The sequence below is a fragment of the Gopherus flavomarginatus genome, chromosome 2 (assembly GCF_025201925.1).
Source record: "Gopherus flavomarginatus isolate rGopFla2 chromosome 2, rGopFla2.mat.asm, whole genome shotgun sequence".
In the NCBI taxonomy this organism is placed as follows: Eukaryota; Metazoa; Chordata; order Testudines; family Testudinidae; genus Gopherus; species Gopherus flavomarginatus.
Genome location: NC_066618.1, coordinates 103,978,799 through 103,997,889, shown reverse-complemented (window position 1 = coordinate 103,997,889; position 19,091 = coordinate 103,978,799). Strand labels below are relative to the sequence as shown.

Sequence of the window (19,091 nt, the reverse complement as noted above, 5' to 3'; positions counted from 1 at the left end):
TGGAAAAGGAAGTAGTTATGTAAACTGTTTTGTCTTGGCAAGGAGGTAAAGTCTTAAGAGCTCAGAGAGCACTTTTAAAAAGGTACTTAGGAGGAACATTCAAACATCAGCTTCACCGAAAGTACTGTGTTCCAGTGACAGAGAGAGAGAGAGAGAGAGATAAATAGATATTCCAGTTTTCCCAAGAAGTTGCAACTGTCAATGTGAGATGGAAGCTAGTCCAAGGTATGTCCTAAACCTGACTGTGTTAACAGGCACGCCTCCCAGGTTGTCTTGGGCTATCAATCAGCTCCAGTGTGGACAGGATTGTAGACAGGAATCCAAAAAGGGCACTCTCATTTAGCCAAGGGGAGTGGAGGAAGGAGAACAAAACGCATACGATGTAGTCTCTCTCTCTGCCCAAAGTCAGTCCCAGCGGCCATCTCCTCAAAGAGGGGTTTCTCAGAAGGGCACTTAAACTCAGCTCACAACCATGGGGTCCCCCCCCGCGCTTTACAGTGCTTTCTGAACCGAAATCTGGATTTCGATAGTCACTCCCCTTCTCCTGCAGTGCCAGAGTTGTTCATTATTCATAGTCCGGGGCGTGTCCTAAGCAGGAGTTGTATATAGGCAAGAAGTTCTGCTGAATGAGGGAACAGATGGGAGCCCAGAGTTACAGAGAGTAGAAGCCAATAGCAGGCAACAAAGAGAATAAAAAGAAGGGAACTTTGCTCTCTTAATTTATTTTTTCTCCTTCATTTCCCCTCTGCTCTCTTCTCTTTCCGTGATCATTTTGGGACCACGTTTCCTCCTAGCCAGACCATTTTGCTCGGTTTGGGTATTTTTTTTGTTGATTTTTTTTAATTTATTTTATTTTCAAATTTGTGTCTGCGGCAAGAAATCAGTGTGAAAGCCAAGTGATCTGGGAGCTATTGGAGGGGAAGGAAGCAACAAGCCGTCTTGGGCGCTAGCTGCTCTTCCTCCTGCAAGGGGGGCTGTGAGGGGGTGGCGGGTCCCGGCTGCAGACAGGGGGTGACGGTAGCTTTAGCCTCCTGGGCTCTGTTAGCGGGGCGAGCGGTTGGGGCTTGAGCCTTCTGCTCTGAACCTCCGTGGCAGGGGTCTGGGCTGGTCTCCCCTCGCCTGTGTTGGGGGGCGAGTGCCTGTGAGTCCCCCTCGTGTGGTGGGGGCGGCTCTGCCCCGGGCTAGGTGCGCGTGTGGCTGCGGCTCTGTCCCTCTCCTGCTCTCTCTGCGGCTGCTGCTCCTCGTCCCCTCTCCAGCCCCCCCTGCGCTTGTTGCTATGGTGGCGCGGCTCTGCGCGCTGTGGGCAGTGGCAGCGCTGGCGCTGCTGAGCCGGCGGGCGGTGGCGGTGGGGCCGGTGGTGCGGTGCGAGCCCTGCGACTCGCGGGCGCTGGAGCAGTGCAAGCCGCTGGCGCCCGAGTGCTCCGAGCTGGTGCGGGAGCCGGGCTGCGGCTGCTGCTTGACCTGCGCCCTGCAGGAGGGGCACCCGTGCGGGGTGTACAGCGAGCGCTGCGGAGCCGGCCTCAGCTGCCAGCCGCGCCGAGGGGAGCTCAGACCTTTGCAGGCGCTGCTGGAGGGCAGAGGGCTTTGCACCAACGTGACCACGGGCAGCAAGCTGCGGACCTTCTTCCTGCAAGGACCACATGTTCCAGGTAAGGAGAGCAGGCTCCAGCCGTTCACTCTACGTGTGTTTGTGTTGTTTAATGCCACCGGAAAAAAAGCCCCTCCAAAAAGGTTTGATGCAAATCAATCTATCAATCAGTTGCCTTTATGCAAAAAAAAAAATAAGTTTAGTTTGCACACACCAAAACAAAAAGAAAAGAAAAGAAAACCACTCTCTTACTGCAAAAATGTTTCTGTTAAGCGCCACCCAAGTATTGCAGCCAACTCCTGGCGGATGGATTCTTAAACAAAACTCCAGTCTTAGTGCACTGTTAAGACTGACGTGGTAATTCCTGCTCTTCAAAATAAATGGTCGTGTTTTCTGATCTCGTGGTCAGATCTAGGGCTGTGTGTCAAGTTTAGGATCATTTGGATGAGGGACAGGACAAGAAAGGTTCTTTAATCTCTGCTGTTGCAAAATCCTTCCTTGCAACAGAGGTGAGGATGCTTTTTTTAAAAAAATATGAGGGATTCTTTCTCCCTTTGAACTGGGTGACTGAGGAGGCAGGTCTGCCAGGCTGAGAGATTAAAAATGGATGAATTACTTGTAAAATTCATAGAAGAAACGAGTACACAGAAAATGGGACAAATATTTTCCCAGGCTGGAAAGTTATTGACTATTTAAAACAAAGTATCAGAGGCTGGTAGTTTTAAAAGGGGTGAATACTATGGGTACACTTTTGCAAATAACCGATAGGTAAAAACTAACCTTTCCAGTGCTCTCATGTAAGTAAAATCATTTAGAGTGTGTTTCTTTAAGAGGGAGGGAAGGTTGGAACAACTTCTGTAAGAATGCACATTTTGCAATGTTCAGAATCAGAGAAAGTTGGGATTCAGATCAGGAAAGCACAATTAATATTTGCACAAATTCCATTAGAGTGTTTACTAAGCAATATCGAGGATGTAACATCTACTATATAAGAAAGCATGTCAAAAGGTTTGGCGCTGTTGTTTTTAAAGCAGCGTGGAGTTTTTCTTCTGGGTTGCAGGCACTGGCTGGCCTCTCCTTAGCTGTGTGAGAGGAAGTGGCCGCCAGGGCTGCAGGAGCACAAAATGCCTTATTTTTGTGCTGCTCACCAGCAGTAACAATTTGAAAGAGGGAGAGTTCAGAACGTGCTGAGTGAAGTTTTAAACCTCATTGAAAGACATGGCAACATCCTTCATATAAGAGCTTGATGCTGTTAACTCTACCTTAAAAGGAATCCTGGATGAGTGGGGTATCCATCCAAAGGGTGGAAATTGACAATGCTAATTATCAGATATCATTATTATTTTGGAGCTGTATATATAATGAGGAAAGGAAGAGGTAGATGGCTTTGGACTCTCACTTCTGTTCCGGATCTCTTACTAACTTCAGCCCTACATAGTTAAAATACTAAAGCCCTATTCTTGCACTCCTTATTCAGACAAAATCTTGTTAAAGTCAATGGGAACTTTGACCCTGTGTATAAAGTGAAAGGTAGGCCCCTTCCTGGGAATACAAGTTGAGTGCTTAGTTTTCAAGAGGGAAGAAATCTGCTGAACCAATGCCATGCATAGTGCCTGCCTCTTTAAGGGACTACTAGAGTTTCAATCCTGAATCCAAGTTTCCAGTACAGATTCTAGCATACAACAAACTCTCAGAATAGGATTGAATCTGTTCCCACATATACAGATAGGTAGAATACCATGTAAAATTGTTTTTTGTCCTTGTTAAGTTACAGCAAATGCTAAAAAAAAGTTTTACATAGATTTATATTTTAAAATGTTATTTTAATGCCTGATTTAGAAGGCCACTAACTTCTAGTGCGTTAGATCTTTCTGGCATTAATACAGCTCACATTTTAAGGGACTATTATAATATTATTAGTAAAAGAAAAAGGCAACTCTCCCTGTGCTTTTCTCATGATGGTTTTGAATGTGATAGGAATGAGTATGTAATTAACATGACAACAGCTCTGTAGAATAAATTGTAGTCATAGCTCTTAAATCTGATTTGAGAACTGCTTAAGCACAGATTGCCATGATTAATTATATAAACTGTGAAGTGGCCGTTGTAATCTGTTGGTTATATAATGCTTGTTAAAATACTTTCTATATGTACATGGTTAATAAATTAGAATGGCTGCAAAATGCTATTGGGCAAATCATTTAGATTTAAGAGATCTAGATTATTATGTTCTATTGTATTAACACTTCCAAACATCATTGAGAATGAGAAAAAAAATACTACTAAAAAAAAAAGAAATTAAACCACAAAAAATATGTTCAAATACCGCTGAGAGTCTGAGTTAAACCCACAAAAGCCAGAAATTCAGAGTTAAGACTTAAACTTCCTTAATCCATTTGCGCTGGGAGTTGGATTTTCCTGGTCAATTATGTCTACTGCCAGCAGTGGCTACACCACAACCACTGGCACACGATGTTAACTCTGATCCCTCCTTCTCCTCCTTGTGCCTCTGTATTGCAGGGGCCTTAGTGCCATATGTGCTAAAATTGTTGGACTCAGTGGGATATGTTAGGAAGGCTTTCAGTCTTAATGATGAATTTCTTGGCTTTAGTGCTTTTTAGTGAGCCTTTTAGCACTATTTTAATATAGCTTTTATGCTTTAAGTTTAGTATAGCATGGAAGCAACAGTATTAAAAGTAATCTATGCCCTGAACATAAGTTATCATTTTACATTTCCAATGTGATTTCCTTTCCTTTTTTAAAAAAAGTTCAGATGGCCTGCAGCCAAAGGGCTGAAATGCAGCAAGCAGTCTGACTTAACTGATAAAGAGATATAAACTTTAAAAATATCTTAGAGGAAATGCAGCCATCTGCATTTACACTGGAAGAGTCCTGTATAGTATAGTATAGTATAGTCACATAATCTTAAGTATATGGAAACATTATGCCTGAACAATATTCTGGGGTACTTTATTTTCTTTTACTTCTATGGAAAGTAGATAGAGAAGAAAATATTTTTAAACTCTTCTGACTCAGAGTGAAAAGCAAATAAGCAAGATGTTTGTTCTTTGATACTATGGAAGAGTGGATGGCAGTGTTGTGTTCATAATCTGAAATGTGTTTCATATAAAAATAGAATCAAATTGGAAAATTCTCTATCAACTAAGTAAAATTTAACTTACCAAACTTTTGCAGTATGTGGGAGAAAATTAAGAAATAACTGTATTAAGGCCCATTAAAAATAAACATGGTAGTATTCTATTTAGTAATATCTCTTTGTTAATTCCCTTCCTGGAGAAGATATACAGGAGAGACACTACCTTACAGAATACTAATCATAAGACATTACAGGAATTCATTATTGTTACTAAGTGATAATAAAATCAGTTCTAGGGCAGAAATAAATTATTTGAATTTTTTGCATGTCTTTTATTGGTAAAGTTGATAACAGATTTCTGATTCAGATCCAACTCTGGAAATGATCAAGTCCCAGTGCAAATCTGCCCCCTTCTGGTGAGAAAAAACACTTCCAATTAAGGGAAGCAATTGGCTGTATATTCAGCTTAAATAGCCGTGATTTAAAAAAACAAATTGATGTAAAGTATAAATGAAATTTTTCATACAATTAAGTAGAAAAGCAAGATTTATAATTAGTAGCAAACAACAGTGACAATGGAATGGCAGAGTTTAAAAGAATTACTAGGAGTTTACAAGATATTTCAGTCCTGAGGACATTAGAATTCTTTCTGGTCACGAAATACAGACATTGCTGCTCAGAGAACGCTATGCATTTAAGGCTTTCTGTGTTTCTTAATAAAAAAGAAAAGAAAAAATAGATTTTTTAAAAAATAAGCTATTGTGTTCGTAGGCTTAACTGAATAATTAACTTTGTTTCTTTGTTGAATTTATTTTATTTGAAGGAAATTCCAGTGATTCAGAAGAAGACCAGAATGCCAGTAGCATAGAGAATCAGGCCATCCCTAACTCTCACAGGGTGTCAGATTCCAAATCACATCCACATCACACCAAAATAGATATCATCAGGAAAGGACAAGCCAAAAATACACAGCGGTACAAAGTGGAATATGATTCACAAAGTACAGATACACTGAATTTCTCTTCTGAATCCAAACAAGAGACTGAATATGTAAGTATTTTTATAAGTAGAAAAGATGAATACATTCTCATGCTTTTTTTTTTTTTTTTTTTTTTTTTTTTTGGCATGCTGTATTTGACAAGATAAATAGAAAACCAGATGGTGGTAATTGTTGTAGCCATTTAAGGAGTTTTGACTGTGTGACCAGTAAAACTATTGGAGATGCAAATACAGAGGGTCAGCAGGCCAGACAGATTACATTTGGAAAACACAGAGGCCTAGTGTTTGTTTTTAATCTGATTATCAATAGTAAACCTTGGACAGTAAAAAGCTTAATCTCACCTGTAGTTATCACATGTGGGTGTGAACAGATTCAGACTAGGACTAATAACTGCTTGATGAGATTTGATTACCCACTGGCAAGAAAGAAAGGGTAACGCAAAAAAGAAGAAGGCCTTACATTCAATCCAAAGGTCTGAGTCTGTGCTCCAGGAAGCAAAGTATGGAAAGTGCTCTAGCATGGCACTGAGTACCAGCTTTTGACTGATTATCAAATGTGCCTAGTGCACACAAATCTGTATCTAGATTTGTAGCGATTGTTCTGTCACACTGTAAATGTCAGCAGGTAATGACCATAGGGATAAGAGCTGCCACTGTTTCTTATTCCTTATTTACAGTATATGGGAAGATTTGCAGGGCAGCCTAGGTACAGGGAATGTGGGCAGGTAAAACTATGATTCATGTACTGCTCTTGGCAGACAATCTGGTTATCTTCATACCAGTGCCAACAGGCATACAAAATGTTGCTTGGGTATACTTTGGCACTTCATCAGTATGTTCATGGGTGATCCAGACGTATCTTTCTTCTGCAAAAAGAAGGCTTCAAAATCTATACAAAGTAGTGAGTTCCATGTAGAGAGTTTATGGCAGCTGAGATAAATTAGCAAGGTTGATTTTCCTGCATGTTCAATGTATTACTGAAGTCAGACATTCCAGTTAAAGCACATCAGTGTATGACGGGTTCAGAATGTCCTTCTTTCAAAAAATAAATCTGTGTATAGCAGAATTATCATTTTAGGTAGCTGTAAGGGCTGATGATAGATTATGGGCCACTGGTCCAGAACTAGGGCTTCTAGGGTATGGCTACACAGCAGCTGGGAGCAAGCCTGTCAGTAGTCAGACTTGTGCTTGCAGGATTCAAGCTAGCATGCTAAAAAATGAAGTGTGGCTCTTTCTATTCATTTCTGGTCAGATCCATCACCCTATTTTTCAGAGTTTTTTGCTGCTTAGTGCTTTTTAATGTCTACAGATTTACTATTTTTAAGAATATAGGAGACAGGGTTTGAGTAAGAAGATTTCATTTGTGTTTTCTAAAACGTGTTCATTGACAGGGTCCCTGCCGTAGAGAAATGGAAGATACATTAAATCACTTAAAGATCCAGAATGTCTTGAGTCCAAGAGGATTCCATATTCCAAATTGTGACAAGAAGGGATTTTACAAGAAAAAACAAGTGAGTAATATTTCTTGATCATTTCAGTAAGTGTATTTCAGCTTTTCCACATCGTTATCTGTTAATACGAAGTCAAATTTAATATTACTAGTAATGTTCATGTGCATTACATAGCACTTCACTGAAACATTACTTTTGGACCTGGTGGCATAGCACCAAGCCATGTCAGGTGTGGACAGTGTTTTTATTTGCTGTCGTTCCTGACAACAGATTAATCTGAGAAACTTCATACCCAATCACACATGGGTTGGCCAGAGCCCTGGATATCAGTGCCCATCAGTTTAAAAAAAGCATTACCTCTGTAATAACCCACTGTGTTAGCTGTTGGAGTCACCATATGACTGTAATAGATAAATGCTTTGAATTGTAAATAGCTGCTTAAGAGTTCCTAGAAGAACTGGATTAGGTCACATTACAAAAAGCAACTTGAGAAAGCCATGTATCTGTCCTTTATACACTGCAGAGATCACTTCCAAAATCTATGTCGTGTTATAGTGAAAGTGATACACTCAGTATTTACTCTTCAGTAATGATGGTCTCTCAACCACTTTGGTTTTCCATTTGCATTTGGTTTCTTGACAAATGCAGACACCACCACAGCTATTCATGTCTTGTTATCTCCATACTGAATTATTGCAACATGCTCTACTTAAGGCTGCCCATGAAGGGCTCTCAAGAAACTTTGGCTAGTGGAGAATAAATATCAGGGCCCTTGCTTAGTGTTTTTTCATGTCAGAGCCCATAATTCCAATGTTTAGTAGATTGCAATGGCTCTGAATTAGTTTCTTGGTGCAATTTAAGGTGTAGTTTTAAATTTACAGAGCTTTATATCAGAGGATCTCAAGCTTTTTCAGAGGCTGGATCACGTCTTTAAAGAGAATTTGTATTGTGGTGCACCTTCCTTCCCCCTCCCTTTCGTGATTACTCAAACCCATTTCTCCCTTCACATCCCTGTGGTAACCACAGCAGTGCTTATGCTAGAAAATAAAATTATGAAAGCATTCCATGTATTTTTAGCTGTCTTCTACTGTTTTTTATCAGTTGGAAATGAAAGTGAAGTGAGCAACCGTCCCGACTTTGCTACCACTCATCCATGGACTTCACTTTAAGTCCTGCTGCTCTCTGTTGCTTGGATCATGGATTTCTTCAAGTATGACTAGTCTGAAAAAAACAAAACAAAAAACCTCCAAAAAACGTATGTTCTTAACTTGGTTAGCTAATCTGCATTAGCTAACTTGAATTCAAGTAGCAGTGAAGGCACAGCAACTCGGCTTTTAGTTTGGGTTAGCAGCTCAAGTTCAACCCCAGGCTGCTTCATAAACTTTAACTCAAGCTTCTAACCTGAGTTAAAAGCCAAGTTGCTGTGGCATCACTACTGTTTTAACCCAGGTTAGCTAACATGAGTTAAGAACACACCTTTTTTCAGCACAGGTGTACCCTTAGAGACAGCCCTTCCTCTTATGTAGCATCTCAACAACTGAGATCAGCAATCTCTGCAGATTTGATGATGGGCAGTCTCAGTGAGAACTCTTGGCTCTAGAATACACTTCTTCCACTGGTCTGACAGTGCCTATGTTTGTTGACCTTTAGGGCATGCTGCATAGCTCATCTATTCACTCTAGCTTTTCCTGAGCAGCTGGTCATGTTCTTAAGTGGGGCAAGTTTCTTTTTTTGGGTTGAAGATCTCATTTAAGCTGGTGTGAATTCTTGTTCCATGATATTTTAACTTGATGTAAATTAACGTAGGGCCATATGCAGGTGGCAGCCCTCAATCTGCCTTCATTCCAAAATACCATTGATTTCAATGAAGTTATTCAGTGGACTAAGGACAACACTGACCCTCGGAGTGGGAACCAAGATTGTGTGCTTGTTCCTATGGCATAGAAGTGTTTAGTTTATTTAAAGCAGTAGATATTTTAACAGATTTCCAAGAGATATGCTTTTTGTTACTAACTATAGTCCTTGTGCTGCTTTAGCTATTGGAGAAGACCGAAGAATATGCTCTACTTTGTCCACTTGCAGAACTTGTCTGCAGTACTTTTGTCAACTTGCAGCTCGAATTGTGAGCTCTTTATGGAATGGACTTTCTTTCTTCGTATTATTCTATGCTAGGTGCTTTCCTGGGTACTACCATAAATAAATAATAAATAACAAGATCCACAGGCACCAAAATGTTGAGGTGCATTTTTGAGCAATGGCAATGGGCACTTCCCCATTCCAAAAAATGATATTAAAATAAGTGTACCTTGATGTCAATTCTAGTCATCATTCAAAGCTATTCATTTAATAGATTAAGATGAAGATGCCATGTAAGGGGGGCTGCTTCTGCACTCTAAATTATGTAGTGCATGTTCCACCAGAAGCTTTAAAACTGCATCTGCTGAATTTCAGAGAGAGTTCCTGCACTACATTTAGTGGCCTATCACGGTGGCATCTATGGCAAAGGATTGAGGGGTAGTTACAGATATGCCCTGTCCTGCCAGATGCCTGTATGTCGCACTGGCTTCAACAGGAATTGAGGGAGCCTCAGCATCTTGCAGAATCAAGCCCTCAATGAGCACAGGTGGAATCAACATGAGCTAGGACTGAGCTAGTGCCAAACAACACTTAGTACTGCTATCAAATTGTAATGCAGGCCTTAACTTTAGGGTAGGTGTCAAGGGTACAGTCTGCAGCTCGCAAAAATGCAAAGTAATATGTTTACAATATCTTTCTAAAATTAAATACCACAATAGGTCTGAGAAATAAGTACATATATAATAGATTGCACTTGCTGCCCTATGGAAAATGTAGTGATTGCCCTGCTTTTTGCAGCATCGTAAATTTAGGTCTGATACTTTAGGAACTGAGAGAACATATGTAATCTGAATAACATAAAACTAGGTTATCGTATGAATTTCCTGCATTGCTACTATTGACATCATTTAGCATTTGTAACTCATTAGTATCCACATTATGACAGAAGAATTCAGCGTGTTATACTAGGAAATAGTAAATCATCCCTAAATAATAAGATTTTCACTGTCCTATAAGGCAGGCATTTTTAATAATGGAAATATTGGCTTTCTGCTAGTACCTCTAAAGTAGCTGGATATGCAGCTCAGTGCACTATGGTGGCACACCACCTCCAAAGAATACTGCCCTGAGAAGGTTAGCAAGTTGTTTGCATATTTTGTAAAAGTAGTTCATTCTTTACCAAAGCAGTTTAGCTGTCATATCGGAAGCTTTGTGGTGTAATGGTTAGAACAGTGAGTTGGAATCAAAACTCCTCCAGTGTTCCTCTTTGGCTCTGCCACTGATATGAACCTTGATCCTGCAAGCTGCTCCACACAGGCAAACACACTCATGCCTAAATGAATCCCCATTGAATTCATGGACATAAGCATTTGCTCCTACAGAGCAAATTGCATGATTAGGGCCTTTTGGCATCAGCTTAATGTCATATTAGTACCCACCTCATAAGGTGCTGTGAGAATCAAATAAAATGTTAATAAATGCTCTGAGATGTTAAGACAATAAAGGCATTTTGTGAGTGCAAATTGTATGTTTGTAGATAGATATAGATACAGTCCAGTAGTACAATGTATTTCAGCATAGTGCCAGGCTATACAGTGCAGTGCAGAACTGACACAAAGAAACAATATGGTTATAAATAGGGCCCTACCAATCCCCCATGAAATCCGGTCTTTTGTGTACTTTTACCCTATGCTATACTCTTTTATACCATAGGGTAAAAGTATATACAAGTACACAGCATTTTTCCAACGCAAAAGAGGGTCTCAAGCCTATTGTAAAGGGGTTGCAGCATTGCCACCCTTACTTCTGCGCTGTTGCTGGTGGCGGCACTGCCTTCAGAGCTGGGTGGCCAGAGAGCAGCGGCTGCTGGCCAGGAATCCAGCTCTGAAGGCTGCACTGCTCCTAGTGGCGGTGCTGCCTTCAGAGCTTGGCACCTGTCCAGCAGCCGCTGTGCTCCAGCTATCCAGTTATGAAGGCAGAGCAGAAGTAAAGGTGGCAATACCGTGAACCTCCTCCCCAGCCCCAACAGCTTTGCCACCCCCATTTGGGTCAGGAACCCCAGTTTGAGAAACTCTGACTTAAGGGATTTACATATTTATATTTTGCCATTTTTCAATAAATATTCATGCTTTGTTACAACTCTGTGAAATTTAAGATTTAAATATCTGAAATAGTGAAATTCAAGATTTTTAAAATGCTATGGCCATGGAATTTATTAAAATGGACCATAAATTTGGTAGGGCCGTAGTTATGAAGGACCAGCATTTGACAGATAAGTGTTAGGTCTGGGATAAATCTAGTGAGGTATCATGATCATCTAGAAGAGCCATATAAAGTCTTACATAAGAAAGCTTTCCTCTTCATGTTCACATGAACCACCTCTTTTCCTCACTGACTGGCTCTTCGGGAACATGTTGAATGCAGTTGTTCTTCAGGTTTGATTTGGGTTATCTAATAATTGACTTTCCAGACACCCTCAGGGGTAGTTTTAATGAGTGAGAGGTTTGCTGTAAAGGAATTTTATCTATCCAGATACATCATGTAAAGCAATTGAAAGTATTTTTTTATATTTAATTATTTTTAAATCAGGAGCATGGGGAAATTATCAAATAAATGTGGTGGCCAATATAAACTTATCATCTTGCCAAGCCATGTGATGTACAACATGAAATCAAATAGGAGAGTCAGTGGTACTGGAAGCTACATGAACAGTTCTGAAAGGAATTCTGCCCTCCACTCTCTGTCCATTTAAATGAATATTTGTTATTTACTTCACTTTTCTTGACCGATGCTTCTTGGTAAACATCGGTTTAAAGGTAAAACTGGAAGACTGGCTTCGTGGTTATTCTAGAGTAGCGGGATCAGAGTCTGAGTCCCTAATTTAATTTTTGCTCCTAGATCCTCAGAACCTGGAAACATGACACAGAGTCACTGTCATCATGCCCCCTGGAAGTGAGGAGTGACACTGATGGGCTGTAAAGAAATCTGTGTTCAATCCTTAAGTAAATCGTGTAAAAGACAGGAAGTGATAAAGAGGAATTTGGAGGGACTTCTCCAGAGCATAATAGGACCCCTTTGTTTATTATATACCACACCAGATCTATTAGACGTTGATCCCTACTTACTCATGCCTCAGTCATTTATGTAAGGTTATACGATAGTACTGTGGTATATGGGTATAGTTTCATGGTGCGGGGGTATATCTGTCTCAAGCAAGCAAACAATTTTGTATAGAACTAAGATTCTCTACGAATTATCCCAAATCCACATAAATGACCAGCTTTTCAGGAGATGTGAATTGGCATAGCTCCATTTAAGAGAAAGCTCCCCCAATCCTGGGCCAGCCAGAGGCCAAAATAACCTTTGCTGTAAATTAGAGCTTTCTAAAGGCTACTCCAAGTTATGCCAATTGCAGTCCCATAGGGACGACTGTACTGACCAGGAATTAAGTGGTGGCCCTTATGCTTTGCCATGTCCCTTCTGCACTCCTCTGTGGAGGGGACGGAGCAGGGGGCAGTAGGGCTGGCATCTGGCCCCTCTGTCAGAGGAAATCCTCAGCTGCCCCATTTAGGGCATCATTCCAGCTGTTTTGCACTTCTGAGGCAGCACAAAGGCTGAGGCTGAACCAGGATTGGGGAAGCTTCTGAGGCAGAGGTACAGTCTAGTATAACAGTACTATCGTATAACCTGGTCAGTACAGTCGTCCCTATGGGACAGATGCCAGCCTTTAGAAAGCTCTATTATGACAGTTATGGAGAAGTCCCTCCAAATTCCTCTTTATCACTTCCTGTCTTTTACACGATTTACTTAAGGATTGAACACAGATTTCTTTACAGCCCATCAGTGTCACTCCTCACTTCCAGGGGGCATGATGACAGTGACTCTGTGTCATGTTTCCAGGTTCTGAGGATCTAGGAGCAAAAATTAAATTAGGGACTCAGCTGGAGCTGAGCCCAAGAATCTGGCCCCACTGGTATACAAAACACAGAATAAGAGATGTCTTTTTGATATGCACTGTCTATCATTTCACTTGATGTCAGGGCAAGAGAATGCAAAATATGGGATTTTAGAATAAAAACATCCCTTTGGGGCCAGATAAAACTATTATGACAGCTATGTTTGTCCCTTGCCCCAGTGCTGGGCAATCAGTGCAAATCCTTGTTTTGAACTTGAGAGATCTGAAAAACATTTCCATGTTGCTTTGGAGACAAAGCATTATTTTTGCTTCTTATCTCTAAGGCACACAGCAGATCTGAGAGTTTTGCCCAAAACAAGCTAATTAGAAGAAATGAAAGGTGGCTTCTAGCTGTATTTAATTCTGAAAGTCAATGATGAGATTGTAGAAAATAAAATGATATTAAAAATGAGACCAACTTTTTAAACTGATAATTTGGTTTACATATGTATGTCTTTGACAGTAATCAAAGTCAGTTCCTTTGAACCATTGAGATTTGTGCAACACACTTCATACAGTACCTCTAAAAGCAAGGAGGATATGTTACAGTTATTAGCAGAGGTACAGTCTAGTGGACTGAATATCAGGCTGGGAGTTAGGAAATCCTTACTCAAACACTCACTGTGTGTCCTTTGGAAAATCACTTAATAATTTCTGCCTTAGTTTCCTGATTTATGAACTTGTTATAATAAAAGAAATGTGGACTGTGGATTAAATTATTTTGATGCCAAAGAATTTTTAGGATTAAACATTACCACTTCAGTTAGGTCCTGATCCAGTGCCCATTAAAGTTAATGGAAAAATTCCCATTAATGGGCTTGTTAAATAATGTAAAAGGATAAAATCCATGTTGGATTTATATTTAAGGACAACTGACTGAATGGCTAACTTGTGATTCAAATAAAGGTAATCAGATAATTAGGCAAATTACTAATTCAGCTCTTTTTTCAATTGGCCAGTGATGCTTTTCTCTCTCAGAAAACAAGCATTTGTTTAGTTTGGACCTGATCTTGCAGACATTCTTCTGGCACAACTGCCATTTAAGTGACTACGATTGTTGCATGCAGGACGGCTGCAAAAGAAAGGTTCTGAAGAAGAGAAAGCTTTGTGTTATTTCGGCATGTGACATGATATTTGGTCTTCCTGCCCAAAGATGTAACAAGAATATAGACTTAGATAATCATCTTCTGGTCTTTGGAATCAGTGAATCTAAATGACTGCTTATTTTCAGTTAGACTGAGTGCTCTTAGTTCATGTACCATAATAAACATGGTAAAACTAAACATTCCTCAGGGAGAAGAGTCTGTTCAGCACAATATCTAGCTTTCTGAACCATGCAAGCCCTGAAAAGCTGTGGGTGACCTTCGCTTCATGGCAGGATGATGGAATCCAAAGAAAATTTTCCAATGATGGAAACCCCAAAGAGATCTCTTTCCCCAAAAGTCCATGGTGGGGAGTTGTGGAGCTGGCTAGGGATAGAGATAAAGGAGCAAATGAGTTCACCACTTTCCACAGTCTTCGACTAGCAGGGACTGTATGTGCTGCACTGTGCGGCCTTGGATGGGAAAATTAGTGGCTCCTGGATCATGGACTAATCAGCTTTGTTATAAGGGTGAAATGGATTCCTATGCAGAGGCCTATGCGCCGTTTAAATCCTACTTAAACCTTCTTTTGAGGACTTAATTGGTGCCTGCATAGGTCTTCTGTAGACTCTTTCAATATGGATACATTTCATCCTTAATTAATAAAATTTGTGAGCTGGAAATGTGTACAGACCACCCGCTTGCTATGGAGAATGAGTTCTCTTGTTCCTTCCAAAGAAGGTGGAGGTAGGCTTCTTTTTTTTGTGTATTTTTATTTTTGGTGGCAGAGGGCGGGCAAGGTCTTCAGGCTACATGGCTTCTCTGTTCTTGTCCCTAGGTAACATATCTGTTGTAGTTGTCATCTAGCAAGAGCCTGGTAAATTTGTGCCACAGATTCTTTAAAAGTCTTCACCAACTAAATGGTGGTCATTGTAGTTCTGATGAACTTGTCTCTGCAATAGATCATTCAGTGAGTCTGCAACCATAAAATCCCACAAGTCCAGTTGACATAGATTGTGACTCCATCCTGGGAAGGAGTTGACTGTAGAATGCTTAATATGACATTGCACAACTATTAGAGAGAGATGCTTCCCCTTGTAATAGAAGAAAACCGTCACAGTTACCTTTCAGCTGGACTGGGTCTAGCTGAGGAATGTGATATGCAATATGTGATCAGGAACTGTGTATGCTGCCTTAGATTCTCTTTGTAATTCTTGGGGTCTTTAGAAGAATCTCTTAGTGTACTTGGTTTTCCATCTTTCCTGTACTAAATTATTATTTCTAGGCAAAGTTTCATCTTTTATATAGATATATAAATAATTTATAGCGAAAGCATACGCACACTATGTATTACAATTTCAGGTTGGCTTGTATAGATAATTAGTCCTGCTAGGCAAGTGCTTTCTCTATAAATTACTTAGGTCATGGATTAATATGCAGGCAACATTATTTATAGGAAATTATATATGTAAAGCTCTAATATACCTAGCAGTTGTTGAAGTGATAACTCTGTTTCAGGGTATTATATATCTGCTAATAAACATCAACTACAGTACTGAAATGCCTTTGTCAAACAGATGCAAGCTGAGGTGTTATTGCTGCGAGTGCAGTCTCTGCCAAACGTACTCCCTTAGTATGGCAAGAGTAATCTGTTGAGTTTTTTCCCAAATGAAGGACCAGATCCTACAACCTTTACAGTTGCAAGTAGTGTCACTGAAGTTGGTTTTGCTCAATAATGGACAACTGTGCTGTGTAATATCATGTGGAGTGGTTTATAAAGCTGCCTTTTTGTGCTTCTAAGAATAGTTTTTTTGTAGGATTATTAGATCCCTAAGAGTTGACTGGCAGTAGAAATAAAATATCATTATAATCGTTTGTGCTGGTAATCAGAATTCCATTTACTCACTTTGATTTGGCCATGTTATATTACTGAAGCTATCAAAGAGATTAGAATTCACTGAAATCCCTGCTGCACCCCAAAAAATGGTACTAACTGAACCTTACATTCATTTTGTTTCAGTGCCGCCCATCCAAAGGCCGAAAGAGAGGCTATTGCTGGTGTGTGGATAAATATGGACAGCCACTTCCTGGATATGATGGGAAGGGAAAAGGAGATGTCCACTGCTACAACTTGGAAAGCAAATGAGGGGCTGGTGCCATCTCCTGTGGAATCTGTGTGTGGCAGTTCAACCCATCAGAGACCTTGGAGGGGCTGGGGAAAAAGCATGGACTGCATTGGACTTGGAGTTACGAGTTCTGTCTCCTACTGATATTGGGGGATTCATTGACTCTACGGACTCTGCAACTGCACCCCGTCACTGACACACTTCCTGCTTTCTATAAAACATAGGGAGCTCTGAATTCCCAAGTAAATCTGCACTATTTATCCCCAGAAAGAAAAAAAGGCACTTCAGAATGGATTCAGGGAGTCTCCACTGACTTTTTAAAATAACGGCCTGTGACCAATTTGATCCCGAAAGATACTGTGTTTTATTTTAAAGAATTTATAGATTGTAAGCTTGTAAAAATGTTAAAAAAAAACCCAAGGATTTAAAGTTTAAGCTTTTTCTATACAGGTCTGACGGGACACTTATCTTCACGGGTAAAATGTTTTATAAAAATCTCAAAGAACTTTTTAAAGAAACATGTTTCTAAAATAAAGACATGGCTATTTTTTTCTGTAAAGTATATTATGAATATTCTGTTAGTCTGTATTTAATATAATTGTTTTTTAATAAACGTTATTTAAATGTAACATGTGAATACTAAATGTTACACATTCATTTTGGTGTGTGCTACTGAATTCATGAAGTCAAAAAACAAAGGAGATTGTAAATAGAATGGCATATATACCTTTACTTAACATGGATGAGCCAAAATAGATTTACTGGCTGAAGAAAAAGTTTCCTAAAGAGGCTGAGTTTCCCTATTTGAAGTAGCTAAAACCATCAAAATAACTTTTTAATGAACCTTTCTGTTGTTTTTTCTAGTGTATACCTCACTGTAGTACTTAGATGTTAGATAAGCAATTAATAGTTGCATTGAAATTGACCATAAACGACTCTTCTGTCCTACTTGTTTCAGCTATTCAAACACAATTTTTTCCCTTCTTCCCCTTTTTTAAAACTGTTAACACTAGATTAATTTTCTGTCTGTGGATATTCTGCCTTCCTCTTATGATACTTCTTTTAAACACAAGCTTGTATCCATTTTTAATGCTCTTACTACAAAAACCTAATTAAAGGCCATATTCTACCTTCATTCTACATGAGGAACTCCTGTTAAAGTCCGTGCCAAACATATACAGAAAAGAGGATATAGACCTAAATTTTAGGACTTTCCAGGCTCAACTCTTCTATTGCATTGTCATAACTTCCACTGACTTCATTGGGAGTTGTCTGCTTGCCTTTAAGAGCGGAAGAGTAACCATCTGGTTCTGAAAAATATGTCTCTGTCATGAATTCACTTAAATTTTCAATCTGAAGAGAGGTTCTATGTTCTTAATTTGTGGTTCTTTCAAATATCTGGCATATGGCATCAATTGGAGTCAGATTCCCATTAAAATTAATGGGAAGGTCTACATGAAAATCAGTAGTGGGATATGGCCTACGGAATTGAGCATCTTTTCCTTCTGGGATAAGATTTGAAAAGTAATAATGTTTTATTACAAGCTGCATATAAGTGAGTGGTATAACTAAAAAAAATCAACATTAATTGAATGTCCTATTGAATATTTGGTGAGTCAGGAATTGTTGTGACTGCAGCCACCAACCTTGTATTTGGCTTGGGCTATTTGAACAGCCTTACTTGCATCCCATGCAGTTTCTAAGTTTATAATCTTAACAAAATGATCTTGCATCATGAGTAAAACTGAAATCCTAACTCAAATCCTAATCCAAACTCAGGTTTGTGAAATAATTGTTACTCCAAAATGTATACAGTCCTGAATATTTGGGTTTCAGACAGATTTGTGAACAGATGAAAATACTGCAATTGTAAAAGTTTTACCAAGAAAACATTGAAATAACATTTTTTTAAAGCTATAATCAATCTACTCTCATACTCTTACACGAGGAAGAAATTGTATACAGCACCATTATGCCATGTAACTGTAGACATGAAACTAAGGGCTGGATTCATGAAATGGAGTCAATATTTAACAATATTCAGTAATAATAATTAATAATGACAATTGTTCTTCGAGTGCTTGTTCATGTCAATTCCAATGAGGTGTGACAAGTATCAGAGGGGTAGCTGTGTTAGTCTGGATCTGTAAAAGCAGCAAAGAGTCCTGTGGCACCTTATAGACTAACAGACGTTTTGGAGCATGAGCTTTCGTGGGTGAATACCCACTTCGTCAGATGCAACATGCATCTGACGAAGTGGGTATTCACCCACGAAAGCTCATGCTCCAAAACGTCTGTTAGTCTATAAGGTGCCACAGGACTCTTTGCTGCTTTTAATGAGGTGTGTGTGCACGCACATGCATAGTAGCTGGAAGATTTTTCCCCTAGCAGCATCCGTTGGCGTCCTGGGCACCCCCTGGAGTAGCTCCTACATGGCCATCAATATAGAGGCCTGCCGACCCACCACTCCCTCACTTCCTTCTTACCACCAATGATGGTTAGCTGGAACTTCCCTGTGCTTGTCTCAACAAGCGCATTTAGCTGTTTCTTACATTGTTCTCCATGGTTTTCCATTGTTCATTAATAGCGAGTAGTTAGTAGTTCGTTAGTATTAGATAAGTTTCCTTGGGAGAGGGGGGGAAATCCCCTCCCACACTCTCCCTATGCCGGGGCATGCCGGGGTCTCCAGGCTTCAAGACCTGCGAAGCCTGCAGCAA

General features: G+C 39.9%; 1 protein-coding gene across 1 annotated transcript; it reads left to right on the top strand.

Annotated features, from left to right (window-relative positions):
• Positions 1 to 560: 560 nt before the first annotated feature.
• IGFBP3 (insulin like growth factor binding protein 3) lies at positions 561 to 18,366 on the top strand. Its single transcript, XM_050937801.1, has 4 exons — positions 561 to 1,649; positions 5,509 to 5,735; positions 7,076 to 7,195; positions 16,269 to 18,366. Exons 1-4 carry the CDS (start codon positions 1,277 to 1,279, stop codon positions 16,392 to 16,394), a joined length of 846 nt encoding a protein of 281 aa, XP_050793758.1. The 5' UTR covers positions 561 to 1,276; the 3' UTR covers positions 16,395 to 18,366.
• Positions 18,367 to 19,091: the final 725 nt, after the last annotated feature.